The following is an 18,528-nucleotide window of genomic DNA, read 5'->3' on the forward strand; positions in this document are numbered from 1 at the left end:
ATCTGACCTGACCAGCCTGATTGACAGGCGAAAACGGCGACTTTGGTAAATTATTTCGGCAGCTTAGGTGGGGAATCAGGGTACACAAAATACACTATAGTAACGCACAGCGCAGGCCCTATTTAACAGTATTCTTATCTCGTACTGAAAAAACGGGGTGACAGGTTCCCTTTAAAGAGGTTTTCTTTTTCCATAGGAGGACCTGAGTCATTATACATAACAATGTATAATTTTATTCATGCAGAAAATATTTTTGTATTCACAATACATATAAATTCTATATAATTCTATACGGGTACATAAGGTTTTTGATCCACAAAGGTGAAAAGAAAGCAGTTGCCGGAGGCTATGGTCAGGATTATATACGGTAATTATGTAGTGAAACACCAGTTTATTCTAGTGAAAGTATTATTTAGCAAATAACAACATGATAGGAAGATAATTCTAATTATTCAGTATAATACTCTATGTTCAAGTATGGCACAAACTGTCCAGGCCAGCACGCTGTTATACACAATCACATGACATATGCTATATACATTTCTGGTGTATGCTATGCATAAAGTTAACGTTAGAAAATAATGCGGTAAATTACCCATTGTGTAACGGATCCTGCCAAGACTGCGGCCACGTACTCTGACGAGCGTTTCGCTTGGATGTTGCTTCTTCAGGGCGCACCCATGTTGTTATTTGCTAAATACCGGTAATGCTTTCACTAGAATAAACTGGTGTTTCGCGACATAATTATATAATCCTGACCATAGTCTCCGGCCACTGGTTTCTTTTTTTTCACCTTTGTGGATCGAAAACCTTATGTACCCGTATAGAATTATATAGAATTAATGTGTATTGTGAATACAAACATTTTCTGCATGAATAAAATTGTATATTGTTATGTATACAGGTTGTAAGCTTCTTTGAAGAGGTGGGTTTTCTTCTGAAGGATCCAAATGTGGATAACCGGATGTGTTGGGGCACAGAATTCCAGAGGATGGGGGATATTCGGGAGAAGTGTTGGAGGCGATGCTTATTCGCTCCTCACCCAATCGCCTCCATGCTATTAGTGAGGTTGTCCACCACTTTTACATTGATGTCCTGTCCATAGGATAGAGTGTTGATTTCTGATCACCCGGGGGTACTTACTTACTCGCGGAGCTGGCCGTCTATTTGTAGTGGCTGCCGCGGGCACCACACATCCGCCTCCTATTGACTTGTATATAATGCTGATGTGCAGTCCCCCGTGGCAGCCACTACAGGTAGACGGAGCAGCTCGGCATGTAGTTCCGCTGATTGGCGGAGGTGCTGGGTGTCGGACCCCCTGCGATCAGACATTGATGCCCTATCCTAAGGAGAGGCCATCAATGTAGTGAACACTCTCTTTAAGTAGATGGTGATCAAGTAGAAGAGGAACATTAGAGCCAACGTTTGCCCTCGCTAATAATCGGCGGTGCCTAAAGTGGCCCCCCAGCGATCAGCTACCAATGGCCTACCCAAACCCTCCAGCCCCCCAAGGTTCGCCCATGCAGAACAGGACGAGACAGAATACGGACGGCTTCACCAGTACAGATCACACGCGGGGTCCCGTGCAACCCTAACTTTATTTTATCTTCTCAACTTCTCCACACAGAAAAAAAAAAATGGGAGGAAAATTACAATCTCAGGAAAGCAACACAAATTCTATTAAATATAAGGAAACATCTCCAGATGTGAGTGAATAAACAAGAAGCTCAGGAGCAGCGTGGATGGAGGAGAAAGGAAGGGGCCCGACCACGCACCCACCCGACCGCCACCTCCCTCCGGAGGAGCCGTCCACCCGCTCCTGGATAAGCAGAACATCTCACTGTCCACCTGATTGTCTGTGACGGTAACAGTCGGTACTCCCATCATGGAGTCCAGAACGTCCAACATACGGGTTTCATTCCTGTGCACGTAACTCCGCGCTGTCGGTGCAGACGACATCCGTTCTTTGCCTGATGGCGGTTTGGTGTTTCGAGAATTTACAATAGAGAGAACTGAACAAAAAGGTGGAAAAAGAAGCTCCCTGTTGTCACGTGGAGAGCAATGCATGCTGGGTACAGAAATATCGGAAACTTCAGGCATTAATGAGTTAAAAAAAGAAAGTCAGCAGCATCACTTAAAGGAGAACTCCAGCCAAAAATGCCAATATATGGGCTCTCATCTGTAAAGCCTTAGCTGTGCCTTGTGGCTAAATCCATGACACTCATTTTCCCACCCCAGTGGGGCAGATGTAAAAGATCAGACCCCGGGGTCTCAGGAATCGCCCACCACAGCCCCAACCCCAGATTTCCAAAATGTGGACACAAGAAATTGCCAGGGTCATATTAGGGGCTCGAGTATATAAAAAAAAGAACAAATTTCCTTTAAAAACCCTCCGAGCTTAATTGGGGGTAATTATCCCAAAATGATCTGATGCTGGACCAGACATTGGATTCTGCTTAAAGGTAATGTCCAGTGTTGTCCATTGTGTTTAGTTCTCTCTCTCATACTTGTAGAAATCCCCCGAATTTACCAATTCACACATATAAAACCAGTAATTCCTCCCGAGTCGCCCTCATCATCGGGTTTCCTTAGCGCCTTCCTATGGGTATTTAAAAACACAGTTTGTAAACAAGTATCACTATGGCTATGTGATTAATAAATACCTACACCGCCCCTTTAATAGAAATATCCGGTTACCCTCATTTCAATAAATTAATGAATTTAAAAAAAAAAAGAAACGATAGAATGAATTACTGCCCCACTGAATTGTTAAGACCACTTGATTCAACCAGGAGATCCTGGGAAGATCTGCGTAAACGAAGACGATCCAGGTGAGTTTCCAGCAGAACGTTGGTGCCAAAGGTCTCACTGATCTGAGGTCCAGAGCGGAAGACGGAGCTGGTGCCGGCCTAGGAGGTGTCGCTGCGGTGGAAGTGGGGTGTCTGTCACATGCATCATGCACCCCCACTTCTGTGCTCGCCTCCGTCCCCCAGTCTCGCGGAGCTGTTCCACTTCTGTTATTGAGGTATGTTGACCAGCAGCGCTCCAGGACCCCCCGAGGTTGTGTGGGGTCCTCTTGATAAACACTCAGGATATTTACTGTTTGTGACAAGTCTCTGACCGCCCCTGCCTCCCGGGGGCTGCTGGCGCCCCACATCATCCAGTGGATTGCACCTCTGGCTCCGTGGCCACCTTATTTACTGTGAAAGTCCTTCCTCCGTGGTCACTGGGTGACTGGAGCTGCCGGCTGGGCACCATGGTAGGAGCGGAGCAGGACTTTGTGCTTGGTGGCAGAGTCCGAGCGTCTTCTCTGCTGCTCCACCAGGAACTCCTTCAGGCGGTTGGTGGTAAATGTAAGAGTTTGTCGTCGGAGCTTCATTAAATAAGCGTCCTGGAGCCAAGCGTTGGAGAAACATTCTTGTAAGGAGGGACGGCTCCTGTGAAAAGATGAAGGGGTGAAGTCATTGCTAAAAAGGAGGATCCATCATCTCTCCTGTGTGGTGTAGTATATAGAGGAGGTGTCCCGTGTGGTGTAGTATATAGAGGATGTGTCCCGTGTGGTGTAGTATATAGAGGATGTGTCCCGTGTGGTGTAGTATATAGAGGATGTGTCCCGTGTGGTGTAGTATATAGAGGATGTGTCCAGTGTGGTGTAGTATATAGAGGAGGTGTCCTGTGTGGTGTAGTATATAGAGGATGTGTGGTGTAGTATATAGAGGATGTGTCCCGTGTGGTGTAGTATATAGAGGATGTGTCCCGTGTGGTGCAGTATATAGAGGATGTGTGGTGTAGTATATAGAGGATGTGTCCCGTGTGGTGTAGTATATAGAGGATGTGTCCCGTGTGGTGTAGTATATAGAGGATGTGTCCCGTGTGGTGTAGTATATAGAGGATGTGTCCAGTGTGGTGTAGTATATAGAGGAGGTGTCCTGTGTGGTGTAGTATATAGATGTGTCCCGTGTGGTGTAGTATATAGAGGATGTGTGGTGTAGTATATAGAGGATGTGTCCCGTGTGGTGTAGTATATAGAGGATGTGTCCCGTGTGGTGCAGTATATAGAGGATGTGTCCCGTGTAGTGCAGTATATAGAGGAGGTGTCCCGTGTGGTGTAGTATATAGAGGATGTGTCCCGTGTGGTGTAGTATATAGAGGATGTGCCCCGTGTGGTGTAGTATATAGAGGATGTGTCCCGTGTGGTGCAGTATATAGAGGATGTGTGCCGTTGGGGAGAAGGTATATAGAAGAGGTGTCCAGTGTGGTGTAGTATATAGAGGATGTGTCCTGTGTGGTGTAGTATATAGATGTGTCCCGTGTGGTGTAGTATATAGAGGATGTGTCCCGTGTGGTGTAGTATATAGAGGATGTGTCCCGTGTGGTGCAGTATATAGAGGATGTGTCCCGTGTGGTGTAGTATATAGAGGAGGTGTCCCGTGTGGTGTAGTATATAGAGGATGTGTGGTGTAGTATATAGATGTGTCCCGTGTGGTGTAGTATATAGAGGATGTGTGGTGTAGTATATAGAGGATGTGTCCCGTGTGGTGTAGTATATAGAGGAGGTGTCCCGTGTGGTGTAGTATATAGACGATGTGTCCCGTGTGGTGTAGTATATAGAGGAGGTGTCCCGTGTGGTGTAGTATATAGAGGATGTGTCCCGTGTGGTGTAGTATATAGAGGATGTGTCCCGTGTGGTGTAATATATAGAGGAGGTGTCCCGTGTGGTGTAGTATATAGAGGATGTGTCCCGTGTGGTGCAGTATATAGAGGATGTGTCCCGTGTGGTGTAGTATATAGAGGATGTGTCCCGTGTGGTGTAGTATATAGAGGATGTGTCCCGTGTGGTGCAGTATATAGAGGATGTGTCCCGTGTGGTGCAGTATATAGAGGATGTGTCCCGTGTGGTGTAGTATATAGAGGATGTGTCCCGTGTGGTGCAGTATATAGAGGATGTGTCCCGTGTGGTGCAGTATATAGAGGATGTGTCCCGTGTGGTGTAGTATATAGAGGATGTGTCCCGTGTGGTGCAGTATATAGAGGATGTGTCCCGTGTGGTGTAGTATATAGAGGATGTGTCCCGTGTGGTGTAGTATATAGAGGATGTGTCCCGTTGGGGGGAAGGTATATAGAGGAGGTGTCCAGTGTGGTGTAGTATATAGAGGATGTGTCCCGTGTGGTGCAGTATATAGAGGATGTGTCCCGTGTGGTGTAGAATATAGAGGATGTGTCCCGTGTGGTGTAGTATATAGAGGATGTGTCCTGTGTGGTGTAGTATATAGAGGATGTGTCCCGTGTGGTGTGGTATATAGAGGGTGTGTCCCGTGTGGTGTAGTATATAGAGGATGTGTCCCGTGTGGTGTAGTATATAGAGGATGTGTCCCGTGTGGTGTAATATATAGAGGAGGTGTCCCGTGTGGTGTAGTATATAGAGGATGTGTCCCGTGTGGTGCAGTATATAGAGGATGTGTCCCGTGTGGTGTAGTATATAGAGGATGTGTCCCGTGTGGTGTAGTATATAGAGGATGTGTCCCGTGTGGTGCAGTATATAGAGGATGTGTCCCGTGTGGTGCAGTATATAGAGGATGTGTCCCGTGTGGTGTAGTATATAGAGGATGTGTCCCGTGTGGTGCAGTATATAGAGGATGTGTCCCGTGTGGTGCAGTATATAGAGGATGTGTCCCGTGTGGTGTAGTATATAGAGGATGTGTCCCGTGTGGTGCAGTATATAGAGGATGTGTCCCGTGTGGTGTAGTATATAGAGGATGTGTCCCGTGTGGTGTAGTATATAGAGGATGTGTCCCGTTGGGGGGAAGGTATATAGAGGAGGTGTCCAGTGTGGTGTAGTATATAGAGGATGTGTCCCGTGTGGTGCAGTATATAGAGGATGTGTCCCGTGTGGTGTAGAATATAGAGGATGTGTCCCGTGTGGTGTAGTATATAGAGAATGTGTCCCGTGCAGTTTATAGAGGATGTGTCCCGTGTGGTGTAATATATAGAGGAGGTGTCCCGTGTGGTGTAGTATATAGAGGATGTGTCCCGTGTGGTGCAGTATATAGAGGATGTGTCCCGTGTGGTGTAGTATATAGAGGAGGTGTCCCGTGTGGTGTAGTATATAGAGGATGTGTGGTGTAGTATATAGATGTGTCCCGTGTGGTGTAGTATATAGAGGATGTGTGGTGTAGTATATAGAGGATGTGTCCCGTGTGGTGTAGTATATAGAGGAGGTGTCCCGTGTGGTGTAGTATATAGACGATGTGTCCCGTGTGGTGTAGTATATAGAGGATGTGTCCCGTGTGGTGTAGTATATAGAGGATGTGTCCCGTGTGGTGTAATATATAGAGGAGGTGTCCCGTGTGGTGTAGTATATAGAGGATGTGTCCCGTGTGGTGCAGTATATAGAGGATGTGTCCCGTGTGGTGCAGTATATAGAGGATGTGTCCCGTGTGGTGTAGTATATAGAGGAGGTGTCCAGTGTGGTGTAGTATATAGAGGATGTGTCCTGTGCGGTGTAGTATATAGAGGAGGTGTCCAGTGTGGTGTAGTATATAGAGGATGTGTCCTGTGCGGTGTAGTATATAGAGGATGTGTCCCGTGTGGTGTAGTATATAGAGGAGGTGTCCAGTGTGGTGTAGTATATAGAGGATGTGTCCTGTGCGGTGTAGTATATAGAGGATGTGTCCCGTGTGGTGTAGTATATAGAGGATGTGTCCCGTGTGGTGTAGTATATAGAGGATGTGTCCCGTGTGGTGTAGTATATAGAGGATGTGTGGTGTATTATATAGAGGAGGTGTCCCGTGTGGTGCAGTATATAGAGGATGTGTCCCATGTGGTGTAGTATATAGAGGATGTGTCCCGTGTGGTGTAGTATATAGAGGATGTGTGGTGTAGTATATAGAGGATGTGTGGTGTAGTATATAGAGGATGTGTGGTGTAGTATATAGAGGATGTGTCCCGTGTGGTGTAGTATATAGAGATGTGTCCCGTGTGGTGTAGTATATAGAGGATGTGTCCCGTGTGGTGTAGTATATAGAGGAGGTGTCCCGTGTGGTGTAGTATATAGAGGATGTGTCCCGTGTGGTGTAGTATATAGAGGATGTGTCCAGTGTGGTGTAGTATATAGAGGATGTGTCCCGTGCGGTGTAGTATATAGAGGATGTGTCCCGTGTGGTGTAGTATATAGAGATGTGTCCCGTGTGGTGTAGTATATAGAGGAGGTGTCCCGTGTGGTGCAGTATATAGAGGATGTGTCCCGTGTGGTGTATATAGAGGATGTGTCCAGTGTGGTGTAGTATATAGAGGATGTGTGGTGTAGTATATAGAGGATGTGTGGTGTAGTATATAGAGGACGTGTCCCGTGTGGTGTAGTATATAGAGGAGGTGTCCCGTTGAGGAGAAGGTATATAGAGGAGGTGTCCAGTGTGGTGTAGTATATAGAGGATGTGTTCCGTGTGGTGTAGTATATAGAGATGTGTTCCGTGTGATGTAGTATATAGAGGATGTGTCCCGTGTGGTGTAGTATATAGAGGACGTGTCCCGTGTGGTGTAGTATATAGAGGACGTGTCCCGTGTGGTGTAGTATATAGAGGACGTGTCCCGTTGGGGAGAAGGTATATAGAGGAGGTGTCCGGTGTGGTGTAGTATATAGAGGACGTGTCCCGTTGAGGAGAAGGTATATAGAGGAGGTGTCCAGTGTGGTGTAGTATATAGAGGATGTGTTCCGTGTGGTGTAGTATATAGAGATATGTTCCGTGTGGTGTAGTATATAGAGGATGTGTCCCGTGTGGTGTAGTATATAGAGGACGTGTCCCGTTGGGGAGAAGGTATATAGAGGAGGTGTCCGGTGTGGTGTAGTATATAGAGGACGTGTCCCGTTGAGGAGAAGGTATATAGAGGAGGTGTCCAGTGTGGTGTAGTATATAGAGGATGTGTCCCGTGTGGTGTAGTATATAGAGGACGTGTCCCGTGTGGTGTAGTATATAGAGGACGTGTCCCGTGTGGTGTAGTATATAGAGGACGTGTCCCATTGGGGAGAAGGTATATAGAGGACGTGTCCCGTGTGGTGCAGTATATAGAGGACGTGTCCCATTGGGGAGAAGGTATATAGAGGACGTGTCCCGTGTGGTGTAGTATATAGAGGACGTGTCCCATTGGGGAGAAGGTATATAGAGGACGTGTCCCGTGTGGTGTATATAGAGGACGTGTCCCGTTGGGGGGGAAGGTATATAGAGGAGGTGTCCGGTGTGGTGTAGTATATAGAGCATCTGTCAGCTCTTCTGAGTGGTGTACTATGTAGAGGATCTAACACTGCACATCACCCTGAAAACACCATCCCCACTGTCAGACATAGTGGTGGAAGCATCATGCTGTGGGGTGGATTTGCTATAGCAGGGGCAGGGAATAGATACGTTTAAGATTGTGGGTGTAACTTGCAAAAATGTGGAAAAATTCACAGGGTGAAGACTTTTCTAAGATGCTGTACTGTAGTGTTTCTCAACTCCAGTCCTCAAGACCCCACAACAGGTCACGTTTTCAGGGTTTCCTTAGTATTGCATAGGCGATGGAATTAATGCTTGAGCAGGTGATGAAATTATCACCTGTGCAATACTAAGGAAATCCTGAAAACATGACCTGTTGTGGGGTCTTGAGGACTGGAGTTGATAAACACTGCTCCACTCCTCTACTGTGTCTTAGTACGTGAGGGGCACATTACTATTGGGTGCGCTTCCAGTACTCACCAGGGATATATAGACAGCAGCTTTCGTATGAAGAGGGAGCCGCTCTGGGACACATTGGAGTACAGCTTAAAGATGTCAAACCGGCCGGACTGAATCTTGTTTTCCGTTTCTGCTGGGTCCAGTTCAAAGAAAGGTGATCGCCCGCTCAGCCTGCGCCAGAAAATACACATTTCCACCAAAATTTGACATGATCAAGAATCACAGTGATCAGTCTTGTGTCAGATTTATACATATAATCAACACCTTCGAAGTGTGCTGGAGAATGATATTATCAATACCATGGACGGAAAGAAAGAACAAATAAATCAATTATGGAACAAATCAAGCCGGACAGGTCACTCAGAGGAAGGATCACCAAGCTACTGTCTACTGGGGACACATCATACGAAGAGAGCGATCACTGGAGAAGAACATCATGGTCGGAAGAATAGAAGGAAGACCAGAAACTCGATGGCTTGGTACTATCAAAATAACAGCAGAGAAGACCCCCGTGGACCTATCTTGGCTGCACAAGATCGTTCTTCCTACAGATCCTTCATCAGGTCACGAAGGCTCGAGATCAAGCAGGAGGCCTTTAATGAAAAATTAGTAGTGATGAGCGAATATACTCGTTACTCGAGAGTTCTCGAGCACGCTCGGGGGTCCTCCGAGTATTTTTTAGTGCTCGGAGATTTCGTTTTCCTCACCTCAGCTGAATGATTTACAGCTCCTAGCCTGCTTGATTACATGTGGGGATTCCCTAGCAACCAGGCAACCCCCACATGTACTTATGCTGGCTAATAGATGTAAATCATTCAGCTGCGGCAAGAAAAACTAAATCTCCGAGCACTAAAAAAATACTCGGAGGACCCCCGAGCGTGCTCGAGAAATCTCGAGTAACGAGTATATTCGCTCATCACTAATTAGTTACAACCTGTAATCTGGTCCAGAGCTGCATTTAGCGGCTTCAGAGCTGAGTGCTCGCAGCATTCCCCGCTTGTTTCGGGTGCAGGACTTGCTCTGATGATCACATTTACACCCCCGACTAATATCGGTTTCAGCTTCTTCATACCAGTAGCAGCCGGGACGAGATCTCTGCTCCCAGGCGGTTTATTCCCTGCTCTACAATGGTTTTATAGTTTGATGGAAGCAATGTCATCACCCGTACAATACCAATATGTGATCCCAGTTGCAGGTCATGTCTCACAAAGTCCTCCATGTCCGCCATCTTGGTACACCCATAGGTCCCTGTTAGGGTATGTGCACACGTCAGGTTTTTTTCCTGACAAAATCCTGAGAATTCTGCCAGAAAACCGCGTTTTTTTTCGCGCGGATTTCTCGCGGAATTTGCGTGTTTTTTGCGCGGATTTTTTGCGTTTTTTTTTTTTTCGGAATGTCATTTTTGCTAGGAAAACCGCAAAAAATCCGCAAAAAGAATGAGCATGTCTGTTCTTTTTGCGGAATGCGTTTTTTTTGCAGAAAAAAACGCTAACATATGCACAAAAAATGCGGAATGCATTCTAAAAGATAGGATGCATAATGTTAGCGTTTTTTTACCGGATTTATAGCGTTTTTATTGCGAAATTCCGCAAAAAAAACGCAAAAATTCCGGACGTGTGCACATACCCTTACAGGCAGAGTCTGAAGGGATGCCCGTCATTGGTGGGATCGAATGGAAAACACGTGTCACATTGTATCTTATGAGCATTTAGGAAATGGAACAATTAAACCCACAAGTTGGGTAAAAAAAACATAAAAAAATAGAGAAATAAAATGTTAAAAAATATAGAAAACAATGTAGAACTTTTTCATGGTTGGAATCTGAATGTTTATAGCTCAGATTTGGGGGTGATCAAAACTAATGAAAGGAGAAATTGGAGGTGCCACTTGTGAGGACTCCCCCTCTCACTTGTACTCACATGATATAGGTCAGAACTCCTAATCCCCAAACATCGGCAGCAGCACCAACCGGGTCTCCTCTTATCACCTCCGGAGCTGTGAGGGCAGAAGAAGGCTGTTACATAAGAATACGAGGAGGGTGAAGATTCCCCATTCACTTCTATGGGAGTTCAGCTGCGTCCGGAGCCCCTACTTCTGGTATTCCTGTCTCAGACATGGACAGGTGAATGATTAACCCCTTAGCTGCTCCCAATGATGGAGGGTCTTACGTACACATGTATTCCAGGGTCCCCACGCGCTTTCCAAGCTGACGAAGGACAAGTGGGGTGAAGATCTGAGCGCTCCCGAAGTCAATGATCTTCACAGTGTTCATATAGGACACCATAATGTTCTCTGGTTTAATGTCCAGGTGAAGGATCTTCTGCTCATGGAGATAATCCAGACCTTGTAGTATCTGAACAATGTAATTGACCACGTCGTCCTCCGAGTATCGGAACCTGGAGACACCAAAGAGGTAAGGAATCAATGAAAGATGAGAGCGATAAATGTATCCTATGTGAAGGCCAGGAGGACACCCCGCTCATCCACCTTCTCAAAACCGGCAATGCCGGAGTGAGCGACTAGGTAGAGCTGAATGACATCAGGATGGATGATAGTGCCGGCATGATGGCTCAATCCACTACGCCAATCTCCAGGTGCAAAAATAACTTCATGGCTGGTGCAATAGAACGCGATTCGAAGACGAACTGTTTGTTAGGTAAATAACAAATGGCCATAAAATAGTTGTCAAGGGTCTGCTTTAGAAGAAAGCAGATTTTTACTATGTAATCTGACAGCAGCATGATGTAGGGGCAGAGACCCTGATTCCAGTGATGTATCCCTTAGTTACTGGGTGCAGTAGTTGTGATAGAATCAGTTTTCTCTGCTGCAGATCTAGCAAAGCTTAAATGCTGAGCTGTGTATAACCCCACCCACACCTCTGATTAGCAGCTCTCTGTGTATAACCCCGCCCACACAGCTGATTGGCAGTTCTCTGTGTATAACCCCACCCACACCTCTGATTGGCAGCTCTCTGCGTATAACCCCACCCACACAGCTGATTGGCAGCTGTGTATAACCCCACCCACACCTCTGATTGGCAGCTCTCTGTGTATAACCCCACCCACACCTCTGATTGGCAGCTCTCTGCGTATAACCCCACCCACACAGCTGATTGGCAGCTCTCTGCATATAACCCCACCCACACAGCTGATTGGCAGCTCTGTGTATAACCCCGCCCACACAGCTGATTGGCAGCTCTCTGTGTATAACCCCGCCCACACCTCTGATTGGCAGCTCTCTGTGTATAACCCCCACCCACACCTCTGATTGGCAGCTCTCTGTGTATAACCCCGCTCACCCCACTGGTAGTTTTTTGTGTATACTGTATAATGACAGAAAACTGCTAATGAGTGATGGAGGCGGAGATGGACAAGACACCTAGCCCTGTAGTGATAAACTGCTCATAAAACAGCGATTGTATTGCAACAGCTAAACACAGTCCAGTAAGTGACACATCGCTGGAATCAGGGTCTCAGCCCCTACATCATCATGCTTTCATATTACATTGTAAACTTGCTGACAGATTCCCCTTAAGTGCTAGTTTGATGTAACACTTTTCTAATACCCTGAATATATAGACTTTTGATAAGAGAGTACCATTTTTTATATATTTTTATCCATTACGTTTCATGTAACTATTTACCTTTTTGCGTGATTGTTATTTATCTATAATGAGCCTTGATGTATGAAATACTAATGGAAAAAGCTCGATATTGCAATACGTCACCAACTTGTTCACTCCGTTCTCACAAGACTTGGTGCCGGCCCTACACATCATGGCGGTCATACACGATACTACATGTAGTCGTTTTTGATGTGGGTGTACTCATTTTTACATCACCTAATTTGAGTAAACCTGAATATTTTAGTAATGAAAGTTTTGTTATTCACCTTACTGTCATGATAGGGGTTAAAAAAAAACTCAGTCTTGTTAGAATGTTGTTAATTGATCTTGTGTTCCGTTGATTACTTTTCAGGCGGGGTGTACTCATTTCTGCTGCACACGGTATATGCAGTGATATAAGACCTCTCACCTCTCCACCAGGCAGTACAGGATCTCTCTGCCGGCGCACTGCTCGGAGATCAGCACCAGGTAGCGGGGGGTGATGTACGCCTCGTGGAGGCTCAGGATCCTCTGATGGTGGAGACACTTCAGAACCTCATATTCTTGGAGGACACTTTGCTTATTCTCATGTTCATAGGGAATAATCTTCGCCATGAAGTGCTTCCCTGTGGCATTCTCCTTACATTCCCGAATCACCCCAAAACGACCCCTGCGAAGGAAAAATCCATAGATTAAAATATCTACAACTCGCAAATATTGAAATTCTGCAACTTTTTTTTTTTTTATAGATTTTATATTTTCAAGATCTCTGCTTGCTGTCAGGTATTAGGAACATCCCCTGATGCCTCCTATACTGGGAGATGTTTCCACCTGGAGATGTGACACTTCCTTCCGTGATTCTTGAGAAACAATCATCTTGATCTATTGGGTTTCTCCAAGTCACTCACCTTGCCTTCTCATCCAGAAACGTGTAGGGCTTCTGGGGTACTCCTTGCCGGAGGGCGCTTTCTCTTCCAGACGGGGTAGCCCTTCCTCCCGGGGTGAATCTACCGTCCTTACCAGGGGTGACGCTGTTCACTAAGATACGAGTGGGGACAGTCTGGGCAACCGGAGCAGCAGCCTGGGGAAGGGGCGTCTCTTTGGTTGGAGATGACGGTGGTGGCGGCATTGATATGAAGGAGGTGACCATGTATGTTGGCGAGGTCGGGGTTGATGGCTTATAGACCGGGCTGGTGGGAGGAGACGGGAATGAAGGTTTGGAGCTGGACGTGGGGCTCAGTGGAGAGGGAAGGGCAGAAGATTTAAAGGGGGGAATGTGCAGCATGATTGGTACAGAAGGAGTCGCAACCATTGGTTTTGGAGCCACTGGTGGTGGACCTTTTGAGTCTGCAGATACTGGACTAGATTTTGGTTCTTCGGCCATTGGAGACTTTGCAACTTGGGGGATGGGGAACGGTTTAACTGGAGCCACATAGGTCACTGAGGGGGTTTTTGGTAACTCAGTTGGGGACTTCATCTCTTGCACTGGTTTTACTGGGACAGTCTTAGCAGCTGGTTCTGGAGGAGGTTTCACCTGCTGGACCGGAGGTGCTGGTGGAACTCGTAATTGAGATATGGCTTGTCCGGGGGTCACCGATACCGTCACTGTAGACACATGAGAAGTCACCGGCATCGCGGGAAAAGGTTCGGGAGACTGGAGTTTGTTACTGAAAATGCCTTGAGGCTCGACTTTTGCAGTGGATTGAGGTAAGATCCGATGTAACGTGGGGGGAGTTGGGAGACCTCTATGTCGTCTTGGAGGAGTTGGAGGAGGGGCTCCTTTGGACGCAGGTTGTATTGGAGCTGTAGGCACAGGAGCATTGGTAGGAGGAGAAGTAACAGTGAGGGGAGACCCGACTGATGGAGGCAGCTTGGATGTGGTGACAGCTGAAGGTGCAGAGGTGACCCGCGGAGAAACTGGTCCAAAAGTGGAAACTGTGGGCACAGACGGTCGAGATTTCTGGGCAAGATGAGCCAAGCCTGGGGATGGTTTCTGGTCTAGAATATAAATATCATGAAAGTTTTTCAGTCCATTGTTATTTCACAAGGGATTATAACAAACAAAGGACAGCAAGACAAAGAAAGTGCATTATGAGACGTAAGCAAGGTGAAACATAAAAATCTGGAGCCTGCCACCAATGCTAGAGGGGGCTCACTTACATGACTTATACATTGACCTCAGTATGTGCTCCCCCAGGCACAGTATGATGTCATCACTGTGCTCCCCCAGGCACGGTATGATGTCACCACTGTGCTCCCCCAGGCACAGTATGATGTCCCCACTGTGCTCCCCCATGCACAGTAGGAGGTCAACACTGTGCTCCCCCAGGCACAGTATGATGTCACCACTGTGCTCCCACAGGAACAGTAGGATGTCACCACTGTGCTCCCCCAGGCACAGTAATGATGTCACCACTGTGCTCCCCCAGGCACAGAATAATGTCACAACTGTGCTCCCCTAGGCACAGTATGATGTCACCACTGTGTTCCCCCAGGCACAGTATGATGTCACCACTATGCTCCCCAATGCACAGCATGATGTCACCACTGTCCTCCCCCAGGCACAGTATGATGTCACCACTGTGCTCCCCCAGGCACAGTATGATGTCACCACTGTGCTCCCCCATGCACAGTGTGATGTCACCACTGTGCTCCCCCATGCACAGTATGATGTCACCACTGTGCTCCCCCATGCACAGTATGATGTCACCACTGTGCTCCCCCAGGCACAGTATGATGTCACCACTGTGCTCTTCCCAGGCACAGTATGATGTCACCACTGTGCTCCCCCAGGCACAGTATGATGTCACCACTGTGCTCTCCCAGGCACAGTATGATGTCACCACTGTGCTCCCCCATGCACAGTATGATGTCACCACTGTGCTCCCCCAGGCACAGTATGATGTCACCACTGTGCTCCCCCAGGCACAGTATGATGTCACCACTGTGCTCTTCCCAGGCACAGTATGATGTCACCACTGTGCTCCCCCAGGCACAGTATGATGTCACCACTATGCTCCCCCATGCACAGTATGATGTCACCACTGTGCTCCCCCATGCACAGTATGATGTCCCCACTGTGCTCCCCCAGGCACAGTATGATCTCCCCACTGTGCTCCCCCAGGCACAGTATGATGTCACCACTGTGCTTCCCCCAGGCACAGTATGATGTCACCACTATGCTCCCCCAGGCACAGTATGATGTCACCACTATGCTCCCCCAGGCACAGTATGATGTCACCACTATGCTCCCCCAGGCATAGTATGATGTCACCACTGTGCTCCCCCATGCACAGTATGATGTCACCACTGTGCTCCCCCAGGCACAGTATGATGTCCCCACTGTGCTCCCCCAGGCACAGTATGATGTCCCCACTGTGCTCCCTCAGGCACAGTATGATGTCCCCACTGTGCTCCCCCAGGCACAGTGTGATGTCACCACTGTGCTCCCCCAGGCACAGTATGATGTCACCACTGTGCTCCCCCATGCACAGTATGATGTCCCCACTGTGCTCCCCCATGCACAGTATGATGTCACCACTGTGCTTCCCCCAGGCACAGTATGATGTCCCCACTGTGCTCCCCAAGGCACAGTACCATGTAAACCTATGGAAAACAGAAACCGCTGTGCCCATGCTGCGGAAAAAAACGCACGGAAACACAGCCGTTTAGATTCCGCAGCATGTCAATTCTTTGTGCGGATTCCGCAGCGTTTTACACCTGCTCCATAATAGGAATCTGCAGGTGTAAAACCGCAGGTGGAATCCGCATAAAATCCGCGTTAATTCTGTTGCAAATCCGCAGGTAAAACGCAGTGCCTTTTACCTGCGGATTTATCAAATCCGCTGCAGAAAAATCCGCAGACCTCTAGAATCCGTGTGCAGATAGCCTTAGAGGTGGCATGGCCGGTCTCTGCAGTAATGTAAACCAGCAATGTCCTCCAGAGATTAGCGTCCCCGGCTTATCCAGTGCTAGCATGGACTTCTTTAGCCAGCTCCCTACCCGAACATTAGTCCCTACTTTATAGCACACATTTATACATCCCTCTGTATTCCGCTTCCCATTAGCAACCCAACCTGTTTACCCGTCCTGCCTGAGCTTGGCTACATCTACTGATCTTGTGCTGCCTGGCCTGACCTCTGACTACGCCTCTGTCTTGCCCCTCTGTACCGCGTATCTGCGCCTCTGACCTTCCGGTCAGCTGCTGCAGACCCGGGGACTGCCTTGGCGTGGTACCTGTGACTATCGGTGGCAAAGCTTCTTTTTAACAATCAAGGACTCCGGTAGTCACTTAGTTACACCCCTCCAAGGTAAGCCCGGCCCGTGGCGCGGTGGGTCCACACGTACCAGCGTTACAAGCACAGCGGGCACAATGTAATGATTTCATTGCACCTGCAAGTCTGAGTCTAGGATGGCAGCGAGGGCACAGGCCAAATGGTAGAGCATCCTGAGGATGCAGATAAGGTTGACATTTGCTGCTGATCTGCTGGGACAGCTCCCAAAATTAGGAAATTTCACAGCTCATAGTTACTGCTGTAAATGTACAGCAAGGTGCTGTAAATCTATATCATGGTGCATCACAGATGTAATCGTAAAATGTGTAAAAACGTCTCATAAGTAAACACTGAAGCAAGGCTAGCAGTCCATGACCCTCCACATGACCCTTATGCAGTGGAGACCCCCTGCTGCAAGCAGGTAGTTAAAGTTGGTTATCTGATGGATCATAGACACAGAGTGTTCCCTGACATATCGGAGGCAGCGCAGTGTTGTTCCCTGACATATCGGAGGCAGCGCACTGTTGTTCCCTGACATATCGGAGGCAGCGCAGTGTTGTTCCCTGACATATCGGAGGCAGAGGAGTGTTGTTCTCTGACATATCGGAGGCAGCGCAGTGTTGTTCCCTGACATATCGGAGGCAGCGCAGTGTTGTTCCCTGACATATCGGAGGCAGCGGAGTGTTGTTCCCTGACATATCGGAGAGAGCAGAGTGTTGTTCCCTGACATATCGGAGGCAGCGCAGTGTTGCTCCCTGACATATCGGAGGCAGCGGAGTGTTGCTCCCTGACATATCGGAGGCAGCGCAGTGTTGTTCCCTGACATATCGGAGGCAGCGGAGTGTTGCTCCCTGACATATCGGAGACAGCGGAGTGTTGTTCCCTGACATATCGGAGGCAGCGCAGTGTTGTTCCCTGACATATCGGAGGCAGCGCAGTGTTGTTCCCTGACATATCGGAGGCAGCGGAGTGTTGTTCCCTGACATATCGGAGGCAGCGCAGTGTTGTTCCCTGACATACATCGGAGGCAGCGGAGTGTTGTTCCCTGACATATCGGAGGTAGCGGAGTGTTGTTCCCTGACATATCGGAGGCAGCGCAGTGTTGTTCCCTGACATATCGGAGGCAGCGCAGTGTTGTTCCCTGACATATCGGAGGCAGCGGAGTGTTGTTCCCTGACATATCGGAGGCAGCGCGGTGTTGTTACCAGACATATCGGAGGCAGCGGAGTGTTGTTCCCTGACATATATCGGAGGCAGCGGAGTGTTGTTCCCTGACATATCGGAGGCAGCGGAGTGTTGTTCCCTGACACATCGGAGGCAGAGGAGTGTTGTTCCCTGACATATCGGTGGCAACGCAGTGTTGTTCCCTGACATATCGGAGGCAGCAGAATGTTGTTCCCTGACATATCGGAGGCAGCGCAGTGTTGTTCCCTGACATATCGGAGGCAGCGCAGTGTTGTTCCCTGACATATCGGAGGTAGCGGAGTGTTGTTCCCTGACATATCGGAGGTAGCGGAGTGTTGTTCCCTGACATATATCGGAGGCAGCGGAGTGTTGTTCCCTGACATATCGGAGGCAGCGCAGTGTTGTTCCCTGACACATCGGAGGCAGCGCAGTGTTGTTCCCTGACATATCGGAGGTAGCGGAGTGTTGTTCCCTCACACATCGGAAGCAGAGGAGTGTTGCTCCCTGACACATCGGAGGCAGCGCACTGTTGTTCCCTGACACATCGGAGGCAGCGGAGTGTTGTTCCCTGACATATCGGAGGTAGCGCAGTGTTGTTCCCTGACACATCGGAGGCAGCGCACTGTTGTTCCCTGACATATCGGTGGCAGCGCAGTGTTGTTCCCTGACATATCGGAGGCAGCGCAGTGTTGTTCCCTGACATATCGGAGGCAGCGCAGTGTTGTTCCCTGACATATCGGAGGCAGCGGAGTGTTGT

The 18,528-nt window shown here is 48.2% G+C and overlaps 1 protein-coding gene across 4 annotated transcripts in view; it reads right to left on the minus strand.

The window, feature by feature from the left end:
- Window positions 1-1,553: 1,553 nt before the first annotated feature.
- SPEG (striated muscle enriched protein kinase) overlaps window positions 1,554-18,528 on the minus strand; it is a 227,294-nt gene continuing 210,319 nt past the window's right edge. For all 4 annotated transcript variants that reach the window (XM_069732774.1, XM_069732776.1, XM_069732775.1 and 1 more), the window contains 6 exons: window positions 13,221-14,310; window positions 12,743-12,982; window positions 10,881-11,104; window positions 10,628-10,703; window positions 8,730-8,879; window positions 1,554-3,437 (listed from right to left, as the gene is read on the minus strand). In XM_069732774.1, the coding sequence (XP_069588875.1) occupies window positions 3,224-3,437; window positions 8,730-8,879; window positions 10,628-10,703; window positions 10,881-11,104; window positions 12,743-12,982; window positions 13,221-14,310 (1,994 nt within the window). In that variant the 3' untranslated portion in view covers window positions 1,554-3,223. The remainder of the gene's footprint in view (window positions 3,438-8,729; window positions 8,880-10,627; window positions 10,704-10,880; window positions 11,105-12,742; window positions 12,983-13,220; window positions 14,311-18,528) is intronic.

Source organism: Ranitomeya imitator, chromosome 7 (assembly GCF_032444005.1).
Source record: "Ranitomeya imitator isolate aRanImi1 chromosome 7, aRanImi1.pri, whole genome shotgun sequence".
NCBI lineage: Eukaryota > Metazoa > Chordata > Amphibia > Anura > Dendrobatidae > Ranitomeya > Ranitomeya imitator.